The sequence below is a fragment of the Glycine max genome, chromosome 14, assembly GCF_000004515.6.
Source record: "Glycine max cultivar Williams 82 chromosome 14, Glycine_max_v4.0, whole genome shotgun sequence".
Classification (NCBI taxonomy): Eukaryota; Viridiplantae; Streptophyta; class Magnoliopsida; order Fabales; family Fabaceae; genus Glycine; species Glycine max.
Genome location: NC_038250.2, coordinates 10,274,463 through 10,301,781, shown reverse-complemented (window position 1 = coordinate 10,301,781; position 27,319 = coordinate 10,274,463). Strand labels below are relative to the sequence as shown.

At 31.3% G+C, this 27,319-nt stretch overlaps 2 protein-coding genes and 1 pseudogene across 2 annotated transcripts; 1 reads left to right on the top strand and 2 right to left on the bottom strand.

Moving 5' to 3' along the window:
* Positions 1-51: 51 nt before the first annotated feature.
* LOC100788164 (aspartate--tRNA ligase 2, cytoplasmic) lies at positions 52-4,878 on the bottom strand. Its single transcript, XM_003544511.4, has 10 exons — positions 4,057-4,878; positions 3,458-3,568; positions 3,221-3,334; positions 2,727-3,017; positions 2,524-2,634; positions 2,296-2,349; positions 1,115-1,194; positions 916-1,031; positions 633-747; positions 52-494 (listed from the first exon to the last, which is right to left on the bottom strand). The coding sequence occupies exons 1-10, from the start codon at positions 4,567-4,569 to the stop codon at positions 368-370; spliced, it is 1,632 nt and encodes a 543-aa protein (XP_003544559.1). The 5' UTR covers positions 4,570-4,878; the 3' UTR covers positions 52-367.
* Positions 4,879-10,842: 5,964 nt separating this feature from the next.
* LOC100787633 (probable protein phosphatase 2C 60-like) lies at positions 10,843-16,628 on the bottom strand. The gene is given in 11 exon segments (NM_001255669.2): positions 10,843-11,252; positions 12,412-12,466; positions 12,641-12,693; positions 12,885-12,961; positions 13,340-13,463; positions 13,568-13,693; positions 14,118-14,271; positions 14,576-14,684; positions 15,076-15,139; positions 15,439-15,557; positions 16,464-16,628. Coding segments are annotated over 10 exon segments (1,020 nt in total). The 5' UTR covers positions 15,556-15,557; positions 16,464-16,628; the 3' UTR covers positions 10,843-11,111.
* Positions 16,629-22,982: 6,354 nt separating this feature from the next.
* Positions 22,983-27,260, top strand: LOC100787095 (phospholipid hydroperoxide glutathione peroxidase, chloroplastic-like; annotated as a pseudogene).
* Positions 27,261-27,319: the final 59 nt, after the last annotated feature.

The window sequence follows — 27,319 nt, the reverse complement described above, 5'->3', positions numbered from 1 at the left end:
ATATAGTAATAATAATACTTTACATAACTTGTTTAACAAAATGCTACTTGATTTGAATGCATACATGAATGCATGTATGCAAAAGTAAAAATTAAGTCATTCCCAGTTCCAAATCTCAAGCTGAAATATGTTCATGGGATCAAAGTCATCATTGTTTCACCTGGTTTCTGATGAAGAGGAGAAAGACGGACTTTCTAAAAGTGGGTCAATCGAATACACAGTGGCAATACATCAAGTCAAAACATTTTTTTTATCACGGTGGGTATAAGCTCCAAGGCTAGGAATTTAAATAATGTTTTCAGGATTCAACATAAAAAAATTGTAAAGGCTAAATATTTGAGCAATTAACTGTTGGGATATGATTTTATCATGGCGCAATCCTAAGTGGGTCACGAGGAAAGAGTGATGTTTTGCGAATGTTATTCAGGCCACAGAAGAGCATCACTACACGCTCCAACCCTACTCCAAAGCCACCATGTGGTGGTGCCCCATATCTGGAAATGATCAATATCAAGCAATTAGTTTTTGACAGACATTTTTTTACATAAAAAAAAGTTAATTGCCTGAGCCAAGTAGGAAGAAGAGGCATAAACACAAAATATAAGCTAGAGAGGAAGAGGAAAAAACAATACCTGAAAGAATCAATGTATGTAGATATTGTTTTGACATCGATGCCACAAGCTGCTGCACGTTGTTCCAAAAATTCTGGCACATGAACACGCTGAGCTCCTGAAATTATCTCCTCACCTAAGGGACAAGGAACCCACAGAAGTTCAAATAAGAACCGGAACAGAAACCACAACCTTCTAGGAAATACATATATATTCAAAGATGACAGTTAAACCAGACATTCTGAGTCAATTGGACCATATTGTCATAACAACGCATTGTATGAGAAAATAACTTGTCGCAAACCTCGAATAAAGACATCAAACGAGTTGCTGTATGCAGGATTGTCGTAGCAAGGCATTGTATAGAATGGCCTTACAGCCAAAGGGTACCGGTGAAGGATATAGAACTCTGTGCCATATCTAAATACAATAACATCAAACTTAGCTTAAATAACAGCTCACAACAAAAGACAATATTTAGTGGTAAAAGGATGAGGAATTACTTCTCTGAGACTAGCTGACCCAATTTCCTTTCCGCTTCAGTATTCAAGTCACCATAAGGTTCAATTTCTACTCCAACATCCTGCAAAGCCAAAAAATCGTTACTAGTTGCAAAACATGCATGCTGTAAATTCTTACTATCCTATAGTTTTAGTGCCTGTTTGGATACCCGTTGAAAGTCCGTTCAACAGAGGGAAAAAAAAAACACGCTCAACTATTTCAGTTTATATTAGGGTCGTTCCTGGTTACTATTATCTGTTCTCAGACTCTAATTGGATGAAAACAAATATGTCTTAGCTTTTATATATGAACACAGTTTTAACTATGCTTCATGAAAATTCATCGGTGACGCAATGGTGTCAAAATGGCTAGAGATAGGTAAAGGGGAAATCCAACATAAAGTGCTTCCTAGGACCAAAATTTCAAGATAACTGAAGGAAAGCAAAAGAGTACTTCCCAAGACCAAAAGATCCAACACTTGACAAAATGTTCGTCTGCATACAGATTTTATAACAACCTTTTTTTAATTTACTATAGTTAATTATCCAGCAAATTATTGGGTTTTTTGGTTGATATTTTGAATTGCAAAAGAATATTACTTAGTTGTAATCACCAATAAATCTTTTACTTTTCATGATAGAGGACCTGATTTTTTTGTAAAACTTCCTTCCCCTCTTGGTTTTATTATTCTATCTATCCCATTTTGTTTTCGTTGATGTCTATCATTTTACCTTTTTCTTTGACATTTATAATATAAGAGACTATAAGAGAGGTTATCAAGAAGGATCTCGAACTTAATAATTTGGATAGAAGTATGGTACTTGATAGAACATTATGGCGGAAGTTGATCCATGTAGCCGACCCCACCTAGTGGGATAAGGCGTTGTTGTTGTTGTTGTTGTTGTTGTTGTATTTATAATATAATTTCAGAATTTATGACATACATTATTTTTAATTTTCATATATTAACATGCATGATTGTTGAGAATTGTTTGCATGCTAATCTATAGATTAAAATGTGCAAGGGATACTCCCATCAGCGCTTTAAACACACATCCCCTTCTTCTCTCAAGTGTTATGAAACAGGCAATAAAATAAAGATGTAAGATTCCCACATCATCATCATATCTCCTTTTTTTATCCACCACTTGCAAGTTAGTTAGTTGAGAAATTTTATCCATACCTTGAGCATCTGAATCCCTTCTTCATATGTAAGCCGTAGTGTCGTCCGCAGATACTGCACATTAACATGGCTATTGTCAGATCAGAAACAAGAAGAATATGTAACTCACATATTCATTTGCATCTCATATTAGTTACACACTACATAACAAATCAAGTAAAACAATATACAGCAGATACCATAACAAATCCACTACATAAGATAATTAAGGTGACACAAAATAACCACCTTCAAAGGTTCAAATGGATACTGAGACCCGACAGCTTCCAGATCCTTCTTACAATTCTGGTTCAAACTGTCAAACATTGCGACAAACAATCTATCGACTATATCCATAACCTGCCCAAAAACTCAAATCATCAGTAAATCATTTTTATCTCTCAATAGTTTTAAATGCAAACACATAACATTTTCCTACATGCTAAATATACCTCAAAGTAATGCTTCTTAATCTCCATTTCAACATCAAGACCTGTAAACTCACACAGATGCCTGTGAGTGTAGGAATCTTCTGCTCTAAACACAGGACCAATCTCAAAAACACGGCCAAAATCTCCACAAATAGACATTTGCTTGTGAAGCTGAGGTGACTGGGCCAGGCATGCAGGTTGACCTTTGTAGTCCAGTCTAAAAACAGCAGCTCCTCCCTCACTAGATCCAGCTATCAACTTTGGAGTGTGGATTTCACAAAAACCTTCAGATAATAAGAATTGTCTAAACGCCTGCCCAACAAAACAATGGAAAGTTAAACAAAGCATTTGACTCAGAATCTAACTGCAAATGCATTTCTTATGCAAGTGTCTCAGTAATCAGTAAGCACTTATATCAATAAACTTAAATTTGAAGCAACCCCAACTGGTGCCAAAGTGATTAAAAAGTAAATAATTAAACTCATCAAAATAGCATCAAAGATAATATGCTTTACATTTCCAACTTGAGACTGAATGCGGAAAATCCCTTGATTAGCTGGCGTTCGCACATCAAGCACCCTAAAGTTCAGACGTGTATCCTGATTAACACGAACAAGTTGCTCACCAGCCTGCACCCATTAAAACTCCCATTAACAAGCACATAAAGCAAGATCAAAATAATAACAGTGAATTCCTCAAACAAACAGGATACATCAAACAAACAACCACCCAAACATCTTTACTCAAAATACCTGAAGAGCCGTCTCGATTTCAACTTCACTTCGAGCAGCATCCTCAAGATTAATAGGCAGAGTAGGTACAGCCCTACTGACACAATACAACTTCCTCACTTGAATTTCCACCTACAAGAACAAACCAAACCCACTCAACAAAAAAATCACAAACTCCAAATTCAATCACTAATCTTCAACCAACCAAAATAAAATAAACAAGCATGCAAACACGTATCTTCAAGTAAATCATATACTATTATTCAAACAAAACACTATTTCAATATTTTTAGTTTTTACAGCATTTCTAATTGGCAACGCATCTTTTTTATAAAAAAAAGTGTCATCAAAATCTGTATAAACTGCATTTCTACTGGCAATCACAAACTTCAAATTCAATCACTAATCTTCAACCTACCAAATCTTCAAATAAATCATTATAATATTATTCACTGAAAAACACTATTCAATTTTCATAGAATTTCCAACTGGCAATATATATATTTTTTAGAAAGTGTTTCATCAAAATATGTATGACGGCTACTACGTTGAGCATTGCATCGAAGAGTAACCATAACCTGATAACAAAATTCACAAACCCTAACTAAAAACGAACGAACCTGTTGTGTGGCGCCTTTGATGGGAGCGGAGGGGATCGAAACAACGCCTTCGACATCGACGATGGACTCGCGGCTGAGTGCAGCGGCGAACTTCACCATCTGCGGGCTCACCGTATCGGCCTGCGCCTGCACCAAGCATTGAACGGTGAAGCCATTCTCTCTGATGACCAAAAACGCCATCTTCTTCCCGACGGGGCGAATCGCCTGCGCCCTCCCGCGAATCAGCACTGACCTGTTCTCCAGCGCGCCGCCGAGCGCCTCCACTCGCGTCCACTCGCCGACGTCTGCCGATGTCTTAGACTGCAGCTCCACCAGCGGCACGTCGCCATAGTTTCCGCCGAGAGGGTCCTCCTCGTCGACGGAGAGGTTGGCCGTGGCGGCGGATGCGGTGGCGATTTCCTGGCGGCGGCGGAGCTTCTCCAGCTTCGCGGCCTCCTTCTTAGCCGCCTTTTTGCTGACTTGGGCCTCCGATGATGCGGCGGCGGCGGGGTCTTGGAACTCCGAAGACGACATCGTTTTGGAAGTGGGTGTGTGGGTTTTGGGAGAGGTTTCTTTGCGGATGGTGTGTCTTCTAGAGTAGAGTGATTTAAATATTTAGACAATGAGAGAAAATTGCTAGGGTTAAATTTTTCTTTTTTAGCACGGGATTATTAAGAAATGAGCATAATTTATGGTACGAAATGGAATCCAATTTGAATGCTCGGACTCGGATTAGGCACACGGCAATGTGTTGACAATAGGAAACGATAATGCACATCCAATGGTATTGGCCCCTAGGATTATACTTTCTACACATACTTTTAGAAAAACAGACCGGTTGGGATTAGTGGATTAATTGTGTTTAAAAATTATTGATTAATTATAATGGTTTGGTGGTAAGTTGATTCTCTAAATAATTTTTAGATTCTTAGGTGTATCATTTTTTATTTTCATTGATTTTGCATTTTTTTTAAAATAACAATACTAGTTCAACTTGTTCAAATAAACCAATGATTGATTTATCCATTCAACCATAGAATCAACCGGCTAGGTCATATTGTGTGGATGATATAACTCATTCAACAAGAGATTCAAAATCGACCAAACCATTTATTTTTAATTGGTTTAGTTGGTTTGATTGAATTTTTAACATTATGCTTTTACAACTAGTAATACAAGTCACGTATAAGCGGGTCTATAACTCAATTAAATAAGCCGTGTATGTAAGTTATTGTGAATTTTTTTATACATAAAAAACTTAACAAGTTTGTACCGAGTTTACTTTTTCTTGTTTTATTATAACAATTATTATAATTAATGTTTTCATCCTGTGTAAGTTTGTGTGGTGTATCATACACATAATAAATATTTAAAATGTTTAAATATATATTTTGTTTTTATAAAATTAAGTAATTTTTTACATCAATTACATATACATATATAAACTGATATAAAAAAATATTATATTTACATCAATATAAAATATCATCATCATCGTAAATTCAAATACAATCAAATCTTACTCCAGATAAAAAAAATAACATGTTATAATTATATGATAATGAAAAATAAAAATAAAAAAATTACAAGACTCAATTTGAAATTTGTAAATTTCATAAAAATAAAAAACATTTTAGTCCTTATTAACAAATTAATCCTTATATATGATAGTATTACTTAATGAATTCTAGGAAATTTTCTAGCACTCATATTAGGTGAATTGCCCACTTCCCATATGGATTTTTTCATTTGCATCAATCATGATCCAACCTCCTAATCACCTACTTAAGGATCCAAACTTAATAACACTTAATCAAGTACTTATTGAATTTTAGTCTTTATATTATCCTTATTAATGTAAAATGCTGTTTATCACTATTTTTTTTAACTTCATCAATATAAGGCTTCCACCGCCATCATCATTATCATAAAAAAAAAAAAAAATTACAGTCGTGCACTAGCCTTCCAACAATTGTTGGAAATGATTACTTATGTACATAAGGAAGATGACTGATGACCATGGTCAATCCTGATATTTTATGGGTCTTGCCATCTTGGAGTGAAATAATAAATAAGTTATCCTTGTATCCAAGTATTCAAAGTGTAAATATGTATTATATAAGAAATAAACACCTAATTTCATTTAAAGTAATACCTCTTACTACATCAAATGAATAACATGATTTTAACATGTCTAAAATATGTTACATTTTTCATTCAATGTAGAGCTTTGCTACATCCTCCGATATCCAAGAGAACGAAAAAACCTGCGACTCAATTAAAATTTGTCATTTGTCAACGTTTTAAATTTTCTTTTTCTTTCTGAAATTACCCCTTTCCACCACAGCATCAGTTGACCATGCTCCCTCGTAAAAAATTGACATTGCTCCCATAATATATATATATTAAAATAAATGTAATTAATAAAAAAGAGAATAATTTGATATTAATTTTATTACTTTATCCTTTTAATTTGTTATAGTATTGACAATAAAAAATCATAAAATATTTTTAAGGTATGAAAATACATATAAGATAATTATAATTGTAGAAGTTTAAGTATTTTGAATTTCTTGTAGCATATATTATTATGTGTTTTTGTGAAAACTTGTGTTTTTTTAAAAATATTATAAATTATTTCTTATTTAAGAAAAAATTCTAGATCTACCACTAAATATTTACATACAATTTTGCAATAATCTCATTTTCATTCTTTTTATTTTTCTCTTCTTTTCTCATAACATCTTTTATTACATTTCATTTTGTTTTTTATCCTTTTTTTTTATCTCTTATCACTCAAGGTGGATACACCTCCCACCATTTCCATTACCTTTTGTCTCTACAATTTGATATATCAAAGCTCAAGTTGTGTCTTATAATGTTATAGAAAAAGATCCAACAAGCATCATGGTCGATCAAGAGAGGAATCTGGTGCACATTTGTTATGCACATTATTTGCTTCTTTTTGAAGAGTAAAAGTCCAACAGAGGAACCAGATGCACATTTTGTGCTGAAAAGCTTTGCAACCCTTTGGCTTGCAGGTGCAAGTGTTGCTTGGTGCTGTGGTACTTTAAGGGAAAGAGGCAAGCTTCTTCAAGGTTGTGTTCCCACGACCAACCAAATTGTATTTTAAAGTCGTAAGGGAAAGGGACTAAGTTATGTAGCCAAAAGATTTACTTTTTAATATATACAGAGAATAAGATTACATCAAAACTTTTCTGCAAAAAATCCACATAAAATTCAGCAAAACTGCACATGAATTATCTTGGTTTTTAGCCATTTCATAAACAAAATGTGCTAGCAAAGGTCATCTACCAAGCTTTGGGTGTGTAAAGACTAAAGAAAATAGATCTATTTCATTACTTAATTCAGAGTTCCCAAACAATTTCAAGCCTCAGCAATAATCAAGTAATCAACTATAACTAGTATACATAGTTTAAAATATGCGGCCATGTGATACCATAATTGTGTCACATACTTATCCACTTTGGATACTTAGTATCTAATACTCTTTAAATACTTTTAATTGCTTCTTTGTTTCCTAGCTCCTAATTAAGTGTGGAAGGTTTTCCTAGTATCAGAATCAGCTTCTACAACTTCATCCAACAGTGAACGGGATGATGTAGCAAATAAAATTTTCCATGGCCAACATTTAGTTGTTTCCTTAGCCAACATTCTATAGTACAATCACAACTACATTATCATTCCATGACACTTTCTTCTTTCCACTTTTCTTTTCATTGTTTGACAAGTTCAGAGGCTTATCAGTAATTGGCAGTGTATTTCCCTCTAGCTCTTCCCTCCCATTGCTTTCTTGATGCATGCTAATCTGCAATAAAGAATTTGACTCCAATTTTAATTTTCATGTAAATTTGAACATAGTTTTATTCTTGGTTCAAGATCAAAATTAGTTTGGTTACTATAGAAAAATGTTAGCAACACACTCTCTAATTTATTAACTAAAATTTTATTAGAAAACACAATTTTGTTAGTGTCACTTCTTATTTAACAAATTTTACTCATAATTTTGTAGATTTCAATAAATTTTTAACTAATAGTAAAGAATGACTGTTAAAAAATGTGTTAACACTCGTCTTATTTTTCTTCATATGTAAAACTATAAGTTGGGGTTTTAAGCAAAGTCAATAACTCACTGGAAAAGCAATTCCTCTCCTTTTCAATGGGCACATCATGAATATCTGCATTTTGGCTAGGACCAAGTTCTGGTTCAACCTTAGCAGCTAGTAATTTTGTTAAATATGTATGTTGCTGTCTCAAAAATCTGAAATCAGAAAGCATTGGTCATAGAATTATTCAATAGAAGAGGACATAACATGAAAATGAGAGCTTAGAATGTTTCATACCGAACTTCATCTAGAAGAAGTATGTCTCACTTCTGCTTTTCTTCTTGCAATTTCTTCTTAGAAACACCCCTGTAATTATAATTTTCAGTGAACATTTAGCTATCAACCTTATAAAAAAATATCAAATTCAAAGGAGATAAAACTTAAAATATTTTTTCTCTGCAATTTTAAAGGCAATAACTAAGTTTATAGATTAAATTGATCAGACATTTACCGCAAGGGTATCTTAGAACAAAGGTTCACATCCCTCAATAGCTCACGAGTACACATCCCTACAATTATTAGGGGTGTGCAAAAACTGGTTTGGGAAAAACACCAAATCTAACTAGTTCTAAATTGATTTAACCGGGTTGGTTTTTAAACTAAATTCGAGAATCGGTTCATAAAACAGTTTGGGACCGAACTGATTTTAACCGAACTTGTTTTAAAAATTGATTTGGGAACTGAATTAGTTTCGAACCAGTTTTAAACTGGTTTTAAGAATCGAATTGTTTCTTTCTTTAAAAAAACTATTTGGATTTTAGAAAAAAATAATTTGATTATTAAGTGAACCGAACTGGTTTTAAAACCAATTTGATATTTTTAATTAACATATTAAATCGGTTTGCCTTTTAAAAAGTATTTTCTATTACAATTATAATTTTATATATTTTTAATCTAATGAAAAACTAAATTTTTAAGTCATCTTGATATGAACATTTTTTTATTAAATCATGTAGAAAAATTTACACTTAACTCATGGAACGAACAATTTATCTAAAACTACATCAAGAATTAATTTATTAGGGTAAAATTATTTTTTAATTTATTTTATTGTACTTTGAATATAAATAGAATTGTTTTTGCTTACTAACATGAGACTTAACTAATTTATTGAATATGTTATTCTATCTAATATGAGATTAAACAAGAAAATTTATAAAAGCATATACTTGATGCCTGATTTATTATAAAATTTTATATTATCTTACAAATTTGGGCAAGAATATTTTCAACTAAGTTTTTTTAAATTGTTTTGTCATTTAAAAAAAAAGTATATTATTGCAACTACAACTTTATAAATTTATAAAAGCATAGGCTTGATGCATAATTTATTACAATTTTAAGATAAAATAATTACTACAAGGAATATTGTTTAAGTACATATTGTTTAATAATTTAAATATATTATAATTTTGTATATATATTCAAAAATTAAAATTTATTTATATTTTATTGAATTGTATGCATAACAATAACCAAAATAATGCCGCATACATGACACGGGTATAAAAACTAGTTTTTAAATAAAAACACATGTTTAAATAATTGTCTTCATATTTTATTTACTTTAATTTTAAAATATAATTACTTTTCTATCACCTTTTTTAAATGAAAATTTGTTTTTTAAGAGAAATTAAATTTTATTAAAACAATTATTTTTCAAAATTTAAGTTGAAACACATACACATGCACCAAACTTGATTTATAAAAAGATTACATCAGAAGTTCATTTATAGGCAATTCAAAAATATTGGTAAATTTGTTTAAACTTATTTGTTGAAATAAGCGTTTATTTTAATAGAATAAGCAGTTTTATATTTTTTTAATGTATTGTCTAAACTGTTTCTACTTAAAAAAATTATTTTTTTGCTTCTTTTAATAGAAAAAGTTCTATTTAATTCTTGGAAAAACACTTATATAAAAAAACACTTATTTTAAAGTTGTATTTTTTAAAATTAAACAAACCCACCCATAGGTGTTTAGAGGAAACGATTACTATATAATGATATATAATGATAGTTATCAACATAATATGGTAAGTAAAATAAATTATTTGGTATGTAGGTTAACTAATGATTTATATAAGTTGGTAATAAAAAAATACTAATATCATAGGAAAGAGATTTTTTTTTGTTTACACATGTCCCCTTAAGGCAATGTCAACATACACTAATGTGAGTACCTCTTTCAATGGAGATTCAAACCTTGATTCATGAGGTTATGAGACACTAGTCCTTTCCACTAGATCCAACCCCCATTTTATTTATACGGAAGAGAAAATATTTTAACTTATACACAAAAATGTCAAAAATAATGTATTTATTCAAAAATAGTTTACATTTTAAAAAAAGTTTTTATCAATTATATGTTACTATAAAATATATTTTTTATTAAAAGTAAATTGAGCTTTTAAGGACTGGACTTGTCTATATTTGATCATATTTCTAAGTAAAATAATAAATACCAATTTTTTTTTTAATTTAGAAGAAAAAAAAGGACTCATGCAACCCCCTCTCTTGATGGTCAAAAAAATTAAATCCATGAAAAATCAATTTCAGCCTACATAACAAGGTCACTTGATGAGATATACCATATATACAACATTCTAAGTTAGAACCAAAATCCTTGCATGCAGTTGATAGCAACTAGCTAAGCAATTAAACATCACAAAATGCCTGCAGATTGTTGCTAATAGCTATAGATACTAACATTTGGAGCCGCTTATTGAACAAAGAAAACAGACTCTAGGTGTGAAAGTAAACACATAAATTTGGAAATAAATGTTACTTGAAGTGAAAATGACCATCTAGACTCATTCTAAGCAGAAGAAAGCAGTGGTCCACACTATACAATACATGTGTGTAGTGTGTTGCTGCTCAAAATTTACTAACTTCCACTGCTCTCTAGTCTTAATTCTGATGTAGCTTGTTCATTTGAAGAGAATAGCTCTTATGCTGGTGCACTTGTTTGAGCCAGCTTTTTGAACTGCACCAAAATCATGGTCATGTTATCACATCCATCACCAACAGTTATTGTAGGTGCCAAACATCGATCTAGTACTCTTTCACAAGCCGCAGAAAGTTTACTTTCCTGTAAGATAAAATGGTATCATGTCAAAACATCTGTTTTATGGATCAGCCAAAACCACATTGAAATAATAACTTGGATCATTAACCAAGTACATGTACTATTTCAGAGATAAGAGAAATACAGTAGGTGTCTATTCCACTGTTTGGCATTGGCATAGGTAGCTAAAAAACTAGTTGATAGCTCAAAATCTTGCTAAAAACTAAAACACTATTGAGAGTTGAAAAGATACCCCAGTACGTACACTCAGCCTATGGCCCTGTATGATAACCGCAGATTTGACTAACTCACTTCAGAGAGTAAAGTAAAATTTCAGTTGTAGATGAAAAAATCTAACAGTTCATTTTTCAACATATTATGATTTGTTATGCATGTGTAACAGTTCATTTTTCAACATATTATGATTTGTTATGCATGTGTTCTTGATATTTTCTCTTCAACGACCAAGATAACTTTTTTGGTTTTCTACCGGTATTCTTATTTGGAAGCAATTCTATTCGAAACATGGTCATTCAGATATTAAATGTAAACACTTCTTCTAACAGACATTTGAAAATTGATTTGTGGGAGATTAACCCCTTCTGCCGGACTCAACCTACATTTTTTGACAAAGATTTAGTATCCCCGCTCCCACCCCAAAGTGAGTTATTCACTTTTAAAGGAAACGGATCTGTTAACAGCAACTCACAAAACCACCCCCATTTTTTACTTCTCTCACTGCCAGCTCGTGGTTCTCCGTCTATTTTTTCTTGTGTAGACTTTCTAAACCTTAGGCCCATGTGACAAATAATGCATCAGCTGCCTATTTGGACCCAGTGACTGGTTTTAGGCCTTAACACAGACTATACAAAAAAGGTAACAACCCATTACTGATATTACTTGTACTAGAAAAAAAATCCTAAAAGCATTGAGTAAAAATTAGGTAATTGGCTCCCGGCAAGTAGAAAAGTGCATTATGTCACAGAACATGACTCTATCCCCAGTTTGAAAAAAAAAAAAGCTAATTCTCTCCAACTAATTACAATTACAAACAACAATTATTCTCCATGACAGTGCCAAGACCTGTATTAAATATCATCATAAAGCATAATCTATGGACAGCAAATTATTAATTTAACAGTTCATCATCTTATTAGGAAAATTTTATAACTTAAAAACTCACCAAGAGCAGTTGTTGACGTACAAAATCTACCAATTGTTGGCTTGACAAGCAATCCCTGAAACAAGAGCCAATAAGAAGGAAATAAATCAACCACTCAAGAATTTTCAAGGCATGAATCCTCCCTAAATAAGGAAATAATAAAGAAAGTGCAAGGTCCAATGTGTTAACAAAATTTCAGTAAATTAATGCAAAGGACTCAAATAGGTTTATAAAAGCATAAGAAGCATACCATATGCCATCACAAGCCAGCACTATAAATTCATCTTCATCACAAAGTTCAACCTGTCATAAAATGCAAAAAAAAAAAAAAAACTATCAGTCAAAAGGTGAAAACTTACAGTAGTAGTAAAAATCGAGTCTCTTAACCAAGCATTTAATTATTTTGATTCTTCCATATTGAAACTGGGAAACTGTGGTAGATCTACTTTATGTATCACATGTGAAGTAAGCTGATTTGTAAGGAACAAACTTACAGTATTGATGTCTGGATTGGCTGTCACCATTTGCTTTTCAGCAGAAAGGAACCTATTCTGCTTAAATTCCATGTCACCTGCGGAATATTGAAACATATTGAATGGGGACCATGTAATACAAACCATGTCCAATGTACACCATTCCCAAAAATCCCAAATTAACATATGAAATCTTCGCAAAGAAATTAGCATCCAGAAAACATATATGAAATCTTCAATTGTCCAATTTGAAACCAACTCATAAGCATAGGAACCTCCTCTTGCCATGTAAAGAAAGTAAGAAACAAAATAAAGCATACAAAATAAAATAATAGAAAGTTGCCTTTGTTTTAGATTATCCTAATTATCAATTTATCATGTTGACAAATTCATAGATATGCCCGACTGATTGCGCAGAGGTCCATAGGAAGCTTAAGTAAACATTCATAAAAGCTCATTTGCCAGCAGGTAAGTACCTATTGCTCTTGCAAGGCTTAAACTCCCATTAACTCTTCCGGCATGAATAAACCCACCAGCTTTTATGATTCTTTCCTTCTCAATCTCAATATCAGGTTTATGATCTATAGACAAATCATACGCCTGTAGTGTAGATATAGGCCATAGTCAGAAATTTATTGTAATAATTATACACAAGATCTGTTACTTTGAAGATGAAAATCCAAGAATTTATATCGTGAAGTTACCTGACCCTTCCTACATATCACACAACGTGAATCACCGGCATTAGCTACAAAAAGTTTGCTGTTTCTAATAATTGCAACACAGGCAGTGCTTCCTGAAGTTGGTCCAGCAAAATTAGAATGAGGACCCTGCTTACAATTCATAACACATTACAGAGTGACAACGAAAAAAAGACACTAGAAAAGAAAAATGGAGGTGAAAAGAAAATTATAATTTCACCCACACAAAACCAACACATTTGGAGAAACACAACTCTAAATCCATCGACACAATACTTTACAAGGTTTTTAAAAAAGGTCGGTGACCACAAGTTTAGCCACAACACCAAGGTTTTTGGGCCCCCCATGACTGCATTGGGACCGTAATTGTGGCCGCATTTGTCCGGAATATCTCACAACATTAAGGATTGTGATGGAACCATAACCACAATCACAATTTAAAACCTTCTTTCTTTACTTAAAAATCCATATGCCAGGTACCAACAGATCAAGTATTAGCCCATAAAGCTTATGGTGTTGAAAAGTTAAAGGATCCTTCAAATGTCATATCTACCTCCTCAAAAGCCCAAGCATCATCTTGCTCCTTAATATCTCTGCTTCGTGGAGACCAAATCAACCCTTCTATCTTACCATTAAACTTGTTTATCTTATCACCCAAAACTGCTAATTCCCTCCACCCCCTTTGACCACGCATCATCTCGTCCATTCTGCAATAATCACCAAAATGCTAGTTCATTACTCATTTTTTTAATTTCTTTTTCATCTGGTGTTTCAGATTGGGCAGTGGGAGAAAACAATGAATGGATAAGGAACAAGTGAACACTTTTTTGTCTATAATATCAATTTTAATGCCATACTTCATATGTGATCTTTAATTCTGTAATCTTAATGAAGTGCAATAAACTAATCATATGCTAAACTTTAGATAGTGCAAACATAAAACCAGCTTCGGCACTATATTCTGGAATACATAACAGAGGAACCACTTTTAGTAATTAATTATGTTCTAACCTGAAAAATGATTCCTGAAGAGAGGTTCCTATATCTCCAGCTATGTATGCTTCATTCTTGAGCACCTGCTGGTGAAGATACTTAGCACAAAACTTTGCAACCACTTTACCTGAAAATTTTGGGGTTAAATTGAGCATCCATAACACATAATCAAACAAAGATAAGTTGAAAAAGAAAAAAGTGGAACATGATATGCTATATAGAACTTGAGTACAAACACAATTTAGAGGCATAGCAGAAAAACCAATTATATTTTTCTAAATTTGTTGAAGTATCTCTAACATTCAAGAATATACCATATCCTAGTTACGTAGTTTTTATTATATGGATTGAGGGGGAGAAAATTGAAATAGCAAAAATAACAAAGCTGTAAAACTGAGAATATAAATAAATGAAACAGCAAGTCATTTTAACATGTATGGAAGACACCTGTAATAAAATTGTAAAACTGACTGGCACTCAGCCATTCTTCGAAACAGTTAAACTTGTTCAAACCTTACCTCCATGACCATCATAAACACCAAAGAAGGAAGTGGATGCATCCAGATCAAGATGTGCAGCATGCTAGCAAAAGAAAAGAGAATGAAGAAACTTAGTAGCATATTAATGGTTTAACTAACAGCAATCTAAGCAACACAAATAAGTCAAAATAAATTGCAAAATACTAAATTAAAAGCATAACTAATGGTATATACATTACAACAAATTGGAAAAAGAAATCCTGGTGTGAAAAATTCCATTCCTTCCAATGCAACTGGAAAAATTCTAATTAAATTCTTTTTTCTATGTGGACAGAATTTGGTATTCATTGCACACAAGATTATCAATTTAATAAACTAGCAACTTTTCTAGTGGTTACTTACTGCATCTTCCATTGTTGCACGCCAGCCTTGCATAGATGATAAACCATATCTAAGATGCTCATTTTCACCATCATCGGAAGACTTTTCAGTTTTGGGAGTGCTGAGAGTTGTTCCCATTCCTATTTGAATAAAACAAATAAGCATCAGTATTTTACTCTAAGCATGAAAATTAAAGAAAATTTTACCAAAACAAATAATTGAAAAGAAAATCTGGATATCATTTTGTAACAACTCTTACAAATATGCCACGCATTTTTAAATGCTGCATAAACAAAGAAAAGTAATACCATGATGCTCAAACACAAATCTTAATGTGTAAATTAAAAATTAAGAATATGCAGTTTTCAAAAGGAAAGTAGAAAGAGTAAAAGAAAATGTCAACTGCAAGACACACTTAAATGGGGAAACAGTGAAGCATAAGTAACAGTTGCAATTCTATTACATGGCAATAGTACTTCAGAAGAAAGATACTAAAATAACGAAGAAAGAAAGATAATGATGAGGGAATATTTTCAAGCATGGAACTATGAAGAAGACTCCAATCATAGAAGAAGTCATCTAAACTCTTACTTTTTCTTTCCCTTTTCTCAGTGACGAGGTTAAAAAAAGAAAGCTGACAATGAATACAGAATGATCTAAAACCATGCAACACAAGGAAGAACGAAGAATTTCAACACAAAATAAAATATGAAGAGACAGAGCAAACAGAATTCCAACTATAGGTAATAAAGATGATGCGTAATATTGACCAAAAGAAGAATTTTTTTTTTTTGGAAATTCGTTATGTCTTCAATTGTGCTAAGAAATGTATAGAAAATAATAAACATCAAGATTAATCAACAGACCGACAGACGGTAGAATCCATAATCAAGAAAGACCCAGATGATCATATGAACATTAAATGAATAATAAGATTTCACAACTCATAATTCTGGGTATTCTAACTTGAAAGTGGGAAAAGAAAAAAATAGAAAAAAACTATCCGAGAAGCAACAATTCATGAGGAAAACTTTTAAATTTCTTACTTTCTTTTTTAAAACTGTTGAGAAGTGTGAACAAACGAATAGTGAGAAAGTTGAAGAGTAGCACTAGCAGGTCAGAAGTATGAAGAAAACGATGAGTTAAATTTGGAGTTTGGACGGATAGTAACTAGCTAAAAGGAAAGAGAATGAAGAAGAGAGCACAGAAGCAGGTACAATTACTACAGCCACTATTATAAAGAAAGAAAAGACCAAGACTTTGTGGCACAGAATGAAACTTCTTATTCTGGTTTGGAGCCTCGGAATTTGTTTGACACTGTTCATCCACTAGATGTTTTATAAATGTATGAAGATATAAGTTTATCGTGATGGTAAATGGAGAATGAAAAAAAAAAGTCTGAATTCGCGAAGATTTTGTTAATAAAAATTAACATCTAACACTCAAACAATCGAATAATCCTTCAAAATGTATTTTTTTTATACAGAATTTTAGATGCTAAACATATTTTTGAAGAAGAAAGTGAATGTGAGTTCAAATTTATTAAATAAGATTAAATTATAAAATAAAAAATAAGAATATTTTTTTTAGTAAAAATAATTGGTCGGTCAAAGTTTTGGATAAAATATTTTTTATCTAAATCACGTGTATCTAGAAATAATTATATTCAAATTAAATATAAATATTATGAATGATAAAAAAATTTAATATAATTATATACTTAAATACTCGAATTCAAGACTTTTAAGTTGAATTTTGGTCTAAGACATTAATAAAGTTAATAATATTTTACACTTATAACATAATAAAAAAATATTTATGGTGCAATTATAAATCAAACATAAAGCCTATCATAAAACAATTTTTAAGTTAATAATATTTTACACTTATAACGTAATAAAAAAAAATTTCAATGGTGCAATTATAAATCAAACATAAAGCCTATCATAAAACAATTTTTAAGGATAATTTGATATTAAGTTTTTATATTATTATGACTTTTTTTAAGGGAAATTTGATGAGCGAAAATGCAGGATTTTGATATATCTATATTGTTTCTCTTGTTTGGCTCTCATTTTCTTGTCTTTTAAAAAAAGGGGTGGGTAAGCGGACCCGACCCGCCACGCGTAACGAATAAGTTCGTATTGGAAACGGATCACACCAGTTCGTCTCACTTCTTACACAGACTAAATAAATTGGTCTGCCCTCGCCCCACGGACCCCGCAGATCAAACGGGCCAGTCCGTGGGCCTAGTTTTAAAAGAATTTTAATTTTAATAAAAATGCAATACAATCAAATTAAGTTCAATACAAAAGTAAATAAAATCTCAATAATTAGTCAATTACATCAATAAAATAAATAATGTCTTAACAAAAGAAAATCCAAACAATAAATCTAAAATATGAAATTTAAACGTCTCCAACAATGAATGATTTTATATTTGAAATAGTTTGAGTCTTCTTCATCTCCACATTTAAGAGTACAATAAGAATGAATCAACCTCAACAAAAATAGGATAAAAATATGAACTCAAAGATATGACATAATTATAAACCATTTAAAAAATTAATCTATAATTCGTGCGTACCACAGACCCCGCGAATCGATCCATGGACCTACGTTTACCCACTCCAACTTAAAACTAGATCACACGGTCAAAAGCAAACAAGCAACCATCCATTCAATCAATTTTATAATTTGTGCAGAATTAATTAACTAAGAAGTCATTGACGAGGAATAACACTGCACAAGAAAGTGACATGTAACAATATTTAAACATATTTATTATGTATAGAGAGAGATATATATATTTTTTTTGGCGAATATAGATAATGTAGATGTAAATATAGATATGAAATAATTTTATTAAAAATAAAATTAACAAATGGAGGGTTCAAATATACCCACAAAGGTGAGTACAATCTCTAGACAAATTTTTTGAATGCATAAACGAAAATATCAACCCCTAACTACACATACTTAAGGAGCTAACTAATATTACTAAATATGTCTGCTTTGAGTAGTTGCTATGGCGTCCTTGTTAATGGCAGATAAGGACTTCTACGTCAAAGTCTTCGGCATGCTAAGCTGGCTTGACCGTAACATCGACCAAATTTTAGAGGCATTTTCTAAGGACTTATTAATTATTCATTTTTAATTAATTTTGATAAGCTAATTAATCATGATTCTTTGAAAAAAAATAATTATCTCCTTCCTATTTATTTTATAGATTTACCTCCCTATAATCTCTCTTTCCCAAAAAAAAAAAAAAAACTCTCATTGATCCTTATTATAAAGTCCAATTAACTAATTCATTAAGATTAAAGAAATTGGTTAATTTCTTTAAGTCATCATCAACTTTACAAACCCACAACTGTCTTTGGACCCCTCTCGTTTGGATGTGTATTGGATTCATTCATGTATTCTTCATGTTGAAAGCCTATAGGGAGTCACTTTTTATTCGTGTCTCATTTCTTTTGCATCGATGATCACTCCCTAGCTTTGTCAACGCCTCCGATGCTCACTAGCTTTTGCTTGATATGTCCTCAAATTACATCGTACTGGTAGAGATGTATGCTCTAATACCACTTGTAACACTTGACTACTTCCAGGATCAACGAATGCATTCATAAACTAACACAAGACTTTTTAACGTGTTTTAACCTTACTCTTATGATTCCTATGAAACCTCCCAAAAGATCACCTTTGTCAAAATTATTCTAAGTCAAGCATGTTGATAATTGCCTTAGGACCTTTATTTTAATAACCATTTGTAGGCAATTATCTTAATATTTCAATATATTTAAACTTGTTTGGCCTTGTTTATAATTAAGTTTTTAATGAATTATAATAGTTTCAAAATAGTTTAAATGTTTGATTTTTCATCTAATTTTAGTTTATTTTTGTGTAGAAATAAATGAAGAAAGAAGATAATTGGTGTTGGGGTCTGATTCGAGTCACTTTTAAAGGAAAATTTTGAGGTTGAAAGGGGTAGAATTGAAGCTTTGAAGGCGCTTAGCACGACATGGTAGGCTTAATGCGACATTTCAGGTTGAGTGAATTGTTTTTACTGTCTAGTATTTGGGCTTAGTGTGACATGTCAGGCTTAGTACGCAGTCACTTACAACAATTCTTTTTGTATGCAGACTTAGCGCAACATGTTGGGCTAAGCATACAGGCCATTATGCAGAAATGATAAAGCATCATGGTTTACCCTATTTAAGCTTCAAGGATGCGAATTGAAGGTAGATTTGGTTAAAGAGTTGTTTAGGATTGAGGGTGAAGGTTGGGAAGCTCTGTCCCTTGCTCTCCATGGCTTTCCTATCATTTCTTATAATCTATTTCATCCATTTTCTTCTTGTCGTTATGTAGTTAGATTTACCCATTTTGGGGGTTAATGTAACTAAACTCATCTTTATGTAGATATTATAGTTATTAATCTATGTTTATTGTTTATTATTAAATGTTCTCTTCTATGCATTAATGCTTGCTTTGACACCCTTTGCTTGATGTTGTGGTTTGAATTGTCAATGAAAAATGTTTTTGAACTTAGAAATGGAGAGAAACACGTAAAGGGATTTGTGTCTAAGGATGGAACAAAACTTGTTAGTCATCTTTTAACTCCTATTCTTAAAACAAGTCAATTGGTTAGACCAGTCAAGGGATTCATAGCTTGATCAAAAGGCTTAGATTCTTTTTATCCAAGGGATCGGGGGATTGAGTATTTTGTGAGTTGATAATAATAATTGAACTTTAAACTAGAGAAGTGACCTTTGTATGCATGAAAAGATGGTAGGGTGAAGTTAACACACTTTTGTTCATTGTTGTTTTGCTTATTTTTACCACAATCCAAGTATTTGTAAAAATTACCAAAAAGAGTTTCTTGTTCTTTTGCTCTTTAATTTTTTGTTTCTTCATGTTCTTGCTTTTGACATTATCACATTTAATTAAATCATTTTTCCGATAGTTGTAGTTAGTGAACATTGTTATTTTGTCAAGTATCATGCAAGTTCTTATGGATATGATACTTGGACTTTCATTTTATATTATTTGTGCAACTTGATAGGCTTGCCAATGAGTTATCACATGCTTAATTGTTGAGTTTTTTCTAATGGCATGTACAAGTTATCTTTGTGGTAATCATATCAAACCCACAATAATGCTCAAAGTGATGATGTCGTGTGACTTGTAGTTTTGATATGCATTTTTTGGAATTGTAGATTTAAACAACATTAGTGTATTAAACTAATTCGATGTGTTTAATGACATTTTAGAGGGACAAGCCCCTATGGTGCAATATATGGTCAATAGAACCTATAATAATATGGGGTACCATTTAGTCTAATGATATTTGTCTAGAATGAACTATATTTGTCAAAAGCATCCCAATGTAGTGAAAAGATAAAAGAAAATTATTTGTCAAGACATCTAGAAACAAGAAAAGGGGTGGAACAAACATTTGGACTGTTTCAATTTTGATTTGGGATTGAATATGACTTTACACACACATATAAATATATATTAATTATATGCATGTATTATATCGTATAACATGATTATAAAATATATACATAGGATCATTTTGATTATTCTTATAGTCATCCTAACACCAACTGATGTACATAACAATGTTCATGTGAATTTTGCAACATTTCTACAAAGAAAAATAATTATTCACGGTTGAAAAATTCATCATCAACTTTGAGTAAACTTTGTCGAATATATTTGGGAGCATTTTGAGTGGAAGAGTAACCAAAATTGAATGTTGTTTTAATTATGTAATTTTCATTATTTTTTAACATTTTAATTAAATTTTATATAATTTATTATTTCATAGTTAAGATAATTATAATGTAATAAAAAATAATGTTGAGGGAATGTTTGATAAGGGCATGAGAGAATAGCTAATCAAAGAAATGACACACGACAAATAAGAGTGACTCGTGAGTAACTACATAAAAAGTCATCCAAATGTATCCTGAGGTTTCAAACCGTCCTCGGTCGTTCACGCCCCACACATTGTAACAATCTAATGTTTTCACATTTTTAATTAATCATAAAAAACGTTCCGTTTAGATAAAGAGGAAAAAAGCGTCCACCAAAAAAAATAAAAATACACGAGTAAAGAGTATCTAGAAGCCATAGAAATTTAAAATTTAAATTTTTTTTCTGTACCAAAAAAGAAGCCATAAAAATTTGAATTATTTTTTTAACTTATTTTGATATTTTATTAATAAAAAAATTATTAATTGGTTATTAATTGTTTTCAATATAAGTTATTGGTTATTGATTGTTTTCAATATAATTTAAATATTTAAATTAAATAAACATTCAATAAAGACATAACTACGTTTTTAAATGTCATATTTTTTTCTCGAGAGGAAATGTCATATTTGTTAAGGTGTCACAGCAATTCTTAAAAGTGTTAATTTAACAAATAAATAAAATATTTTTTTTTGATGGGAAAAATAAATAATATATATTTTTATTTTGTTAATTATTCAATTAACGAAATTTTAATTTTCTTATTTTCTTCAATTAATATTAGTTTTGAATTAAAACCATTGATAGAATTATAAAAAGATGCCTTCTATTTTTTTTCTTCATTATTATATTTTTTGAGAGTATGATTTAATATTTTTTGGTAATTTATTTAAAAGTCTATTTTAATAAATTTATAAGTTTGATTCTTTATATATATATATATATATATATCAACGTGTTTAAAATTTTAAAATATAAATAAATAATTATTTTTAATATATTATATAATAATAATAATAATAAAATTAATATTTTTATTTACTTAAATGCAAAAACCTATTAGTTCTAAAGTTTTTTTTAATGGCTTAAAACTTAAGCTTTTAATTAAATAAATAGACTTTTTATATGAATTTTGTCTTAGTTTATTTTAAAAACAAAATTCTGACCTGACCTGATTTAATACATGTTAGGTTATAGAGCGAACTAATTTCCACCTGTGAATGCTTTTTTAGGTATGTAAATGAAATGTTGAGATTTGAATATTAAAATGTCTACAAATTTTACACATCCTAAACCATTACTACTGAGTTCGTATGAATGATTCTTAATTCTTCTTCTTCTTATTATTTTCATAAAAAAAAGGATAAATAACCTATTTAGTTCATAAATTATGCATTGATAATTTAGTTTTTATATTTTTGAAATAATCAATTTAATTTACAAATATAAAAATATCATGAAAAATTAATCAAATCATTAAAATAAAGTATGATATTTAATGTTAGAATAATTCTAAAATTATAAATTAATTCACGACGTACATGATTTATAATAATTTGAACTAATTTATCGTCACATTTTAAATTTGTAGATTAAATTAATAATTTAAAAAATGTAGAAATAAAATTGTCCGGGCGAATGTATAATGCAGAGTCTATATAGGTTGTTTACCTAAAAATAAAAATTAAATCTAAATTAGGAAATTCAAGTAATTTTTGTCTCGTGTAAATTTTTCAGTAACAAAAATTATACACGCACGCTATTTCTTTATCTTTTCTTGGAGAATGTTAACGTGTATCCTCCAATTCTACACACATCCCCATTCTCCCAGACACAAATTCACTTCCAACAATTTTTCCATATAAAAGGACCAAACTTGAGAAGTCTTCTGTTCCCAACCACTCAAAATGTCTTCCATGGCTTCCTCCACCACCTTCTTCGCACCCATCCATGATTTCACTCGAGCCAGAAGAACCCCAACAACTACATTACCCCCTTTGCCTTTCATCAAATCCTCTTTTGCTTCCTCCAAGTCAACCTTTTATCACCCTGCCCTTTCCCTACAACCCTCATCCAACTTTCCTAGGCTCTTTACAAAGCCTAAGACTTTCTCAGTTCATGCAAGAGCTGCCACAGAAAAAACCATTTATGATTTTCCTGTCAAGGTACCATGCTGAATTTCAATTTCCATTACCCTTTTTCTTGAAAACAAATGGGTCAGCCTTGGAATTTGAATTGGAGGAGTGGTGTTTCTAAAATTTGCATTTTTTTATCATGATAATTTGTTGTTATGGACAGTTTTACCGAATGGGGAAACCTTGAATTTAGAAAAAAAAGTTTATTATTTTTATTTGTTATGTGCTCAGGGTATATATTATATTATATTATATTATATGGTGCAGGATATTGGCAGAAAGGATGTTTCTCTTAGCAAGTTTAAGGGGAAGATTATATTGATTGTCAATGTTGCTTCACGGTGGTATGAATTATGCACTTCTCAAGGGAGATATGTAGCTCTATATGTGTGTGATGGAGCCTTATTTTCTTCTTTAATCTTTCTCATAATTTCCCAATTCTTAATGTAAAAAATGAAAATAAAATCAGTTGTAACTTAACATTTGAGTCAAACTTTCTGTTTCTGGTCAGTTATAAAACCATTGAATTAATTGCCTTCCTATGACAGTGGTTTGACATCATCGAATTACTCGGAGCTGTCACGCTTGTATTAAAAGTGTAAGAATCAAGGTATGTCATGTATAGAGGATGATTATTTGTGTATCTTCTTAATATTTCTGAGTATGAATTGGTCATGTTTTACTTGGTTTTTGCACATGTATCCTCTTGGTTCTGAATCTGTCTACTTGTGCAAATCATTCTGTACTTGTTGGATATTTTATAATAAATAGGAGAGAAGTGTGGCCCTCCTATTTGAATTCAGGCACAATATATTGGTAACTTTAGGTTGGCTACTGGTGTGAATGAATTTTATTAACCGGGGTCTGTTTCTCAAAGACACCGTTCTATTGATATGTTCACTTAACAGATCACATCTTTGTATGAAAAACTATTGATTACGATTTTCCTGTGTGATGCATTATACAAATTCTGCTGACAAACTATCTTGCTGTTTTTCTATGTTTATCAAATTGTTTATGATGTGAAATATTTCAGAACCTGTTAACTCATGTATTGCAGTTTATTCCCCTTTGATTGTTATTTTGGATTTATTTAGATATAAGAACTATCTATGGCTGAAGAAGAAAGAATATATGTTTTTATTAATTATTTATTTGCCAACATGTTTTGACAATAATGCCAAATATTATGTAGAATTTTGAGTATTTTTTTTCTCTCTTTGTTCATATGAAGATCATATTGAACTTCTTGCAGTAGATGAGTAGAAGAGTAGAACCCCGAAATAAAGACATTTAAGGATTCCATCCTTTGGAATTTAAGAAATAAACTTCTCTGACATTATTGTATTGATTTCCCCTCTCCACTTCCTCAGTTGCTTGTTTGTGTCATGCTACTGCAGTACTGCTACATGTAGCTAAATTAAGGGTGTTGCATGTGTGCATGTTTGGGAAGGTGGAATTTGAAAAGTTAGGTAGGGGAGTTAAAGTAAAGAAGTTTTCATTTTCCCTTGTTTTGTTTGGACTATATATTGTCTTTCATTCCAAGTTGGGGTGGAAGAATTTACAAAATGATAGAATGCCTGTTGTAGCTGCCCCATTTTCATTTCGATCTGTCATTCTTTTATCTCTACCAAGCACACCTTAAGTTTCTTATTAAAATGGGTATGACGGCAATGTTACTATATGTTGGAACATGGGTGAGCTTTGGCCTTATAAATTCTGGTCTCTTGATACTTGTAGAACCTTGGCGGTTTTGTTATTGGAAAATTAAAATACTTCCAATGGACAGAGTCAAAAGTGATTTAAATTCAATACTATATTTTGTCATTTTTATGAATATAGTTCTAAGCTTTTTTGGTTGAAAGTAATATGTCTTCTCAGCCCCACACTTCTAGTGCACTTATGCAGCTTCTTTCCAGGTTTGGAGATTTTAGCTTTCCCCTGCAATCAATTTGGTATGCAAGAACCTGGATCAAATGAAGATATCAAGCAGTTTGCTTGCACTCGATATAAATCAGAATTTCCAAATTTTAATAAGGTTTGGTAATGTTTCTTTAGTTAGTAGTTAAGAACAGTTTAAATTCGAGTAAACAAAGTAATGAAGTTCTATAAAACAGGTTGATGTCAATGAACCATTTACAACTCCAGTGTACCAGTTTCTGAAATCAAGTGCTGGAGGCTTTCTGGGTGATCTTATAAAGTGGAATTTTGAGAAATTCTTGGTTGATAAAAATGGTAAAGTTATTGAAAGATACCCACCAACAATGTCTCCTTTTCAAATTGAGGTATGCTAAGCTTCCCGGGTAGTAAATGTCCAGTTTCTAATTGTTACCATGACAATGAAATATTAACTAGTGAAGTATCTCAATGTCTTTGCTACTCAAGATTGAAGGTGAGAGTAATAGAGTATCTGTTAATATTGGGAAGTTTAGTATTGAAAATTCAGTTTAAAACTTTTAATGCCGACAACTTCAGCACTAGAATTTAGTGTTTGAAAACTCAATATTTTAAGTGCCTGATGAAATTAGTTTGTGCTCAATGTAGTCAGTAACCTCTTGCATGCTGAGTGGGTTCAGCAGTTTTTACTTACATTAATTGTAAGTAGGTGTTAAACAAACAGTAAATTATTTTCAGCATAGTTGAGTTTGGAAATAGGCCCTACATCTGAGATATTTAAGGCAACAATATTCAGTGGCTCAGTTCTAAATTAAGTTAACACTCTTCCAGTAAATTGTAGCGCAAATGAAGCTTCCAAGTTGTTGTTATAATTGCACAATTTGATATTATTTGGTAAGCAATTGATCTGTATCATGTGATGAATTTGATAAGAACTTAGGAGAACCACAGTACAACCATTGTAGTTGGAGAGTCCAAGGTCTATTAAATCCCACTCTAGAATATCATACCTCCAATATTGGACTTGAGTCCCATAACTTGCAATTGAGTCCTAGTCATACATACTTGAATTGGTGTGATTTGTATCACTGAAAATGCTCCAAGGCTTTAGAGCTTCAGAAAATGAGTTGATACTTGGTTGCTGTAGCTGTTAGTTTTGGTGTTAAACCTACACTGCTACTTTATTTTCTTGTATGTTCTTGCAACTGCATCACAAACATTGAGGCGCTGCATCCATTGAAGGCGTTAGGAGAGGGATGTTAAGCCCAAGAATTCTAGAAGGGTGACATTGACCAAATAAAGCCAACGTAAATGATTATTACCTTGAGTCTTAAAGCATTCAAAATTTAGAATCATATGGTTTTTTCCTATCACCTCATACCTTGTTATGAAAAAGAAAAGAGATAAAATAAAAAATAAAAATCCATAGATTCCATCTCATTCATATACATTGGATTAGTCATTGCTTTTCACAAATAATTTTTAGATGTCTGTCAGCTGTCTTTGTTTAGTAATCCATAATTATAGGAAAGTTTGCAGATGAAATTCTGAAAGCCTAGTGAGCCTATGATACCACCAGATCTGCCTTCTACATTAGATTTTGAGAGTGATTTACAGTGAAAAGAAAACTATTTTATTCTTACATGTATATATAAGACAAGTTATATATGTATGCTTGATAATTAATTGATACTAAAGCTATCAAAATTCAAAAATATTTTATTATTAACCTGTTCTTTCCTGATTTATATTTTTCCAGAAGGATATCCAGATGTTACTTGCTGCCTGATTGTGTAATTCGGAACACAAATGAGAGTTGTATGTAGGAGCATAAACCGAGTGATGCTTGCACAAGAAGTTAAAACTGAAGATAAGAAATAAATATAGCTATGTAAATTACTTTGGTAATTATCAATTTAGGGAAGAAAAGTATACTGTATTACCCCAAAATGATTGAATATAGTATATGCTTCTTTCTCTTTTTTTTTTTTTTTTCTTTTTGTGGAAGAATTCTCTGGCCATTTATATTATTTAAGTATTATGCTGTCATTGAGAAAGTTCATAACATATGTAGTTATATATATATGTGTCACAGTTTGGAGTTGCAG

What these genes read in the sequence shown, in the direction of transcription:
- LOC100788164 (XM_003544511.4), bottom strand. Translation starts at nt 4,569, where the DNA reads ATGTCGTCTTCGGAGTTCCAAGACCCCGCCGCCGCCGCATCATCGGAG. An exon ending in AAATCGAGACGGCTCTTCAG is followed by an intron (nt 3,335 to 3,457) that starts GTATTTTGAGTA and finishes TAATGGGTGCAG; the next exon opens with GCTGGTGAGCAACTTGTTCG. An exon ending in AAGGGATTCAGATGCTCAAG is followed by an intron (nt 1,195 to 2,295) that starts GTATGGATAAAA and finishes TTGGCTTTGCAG; the next exon opens with GATGTTGGAGTAGAAATTGA.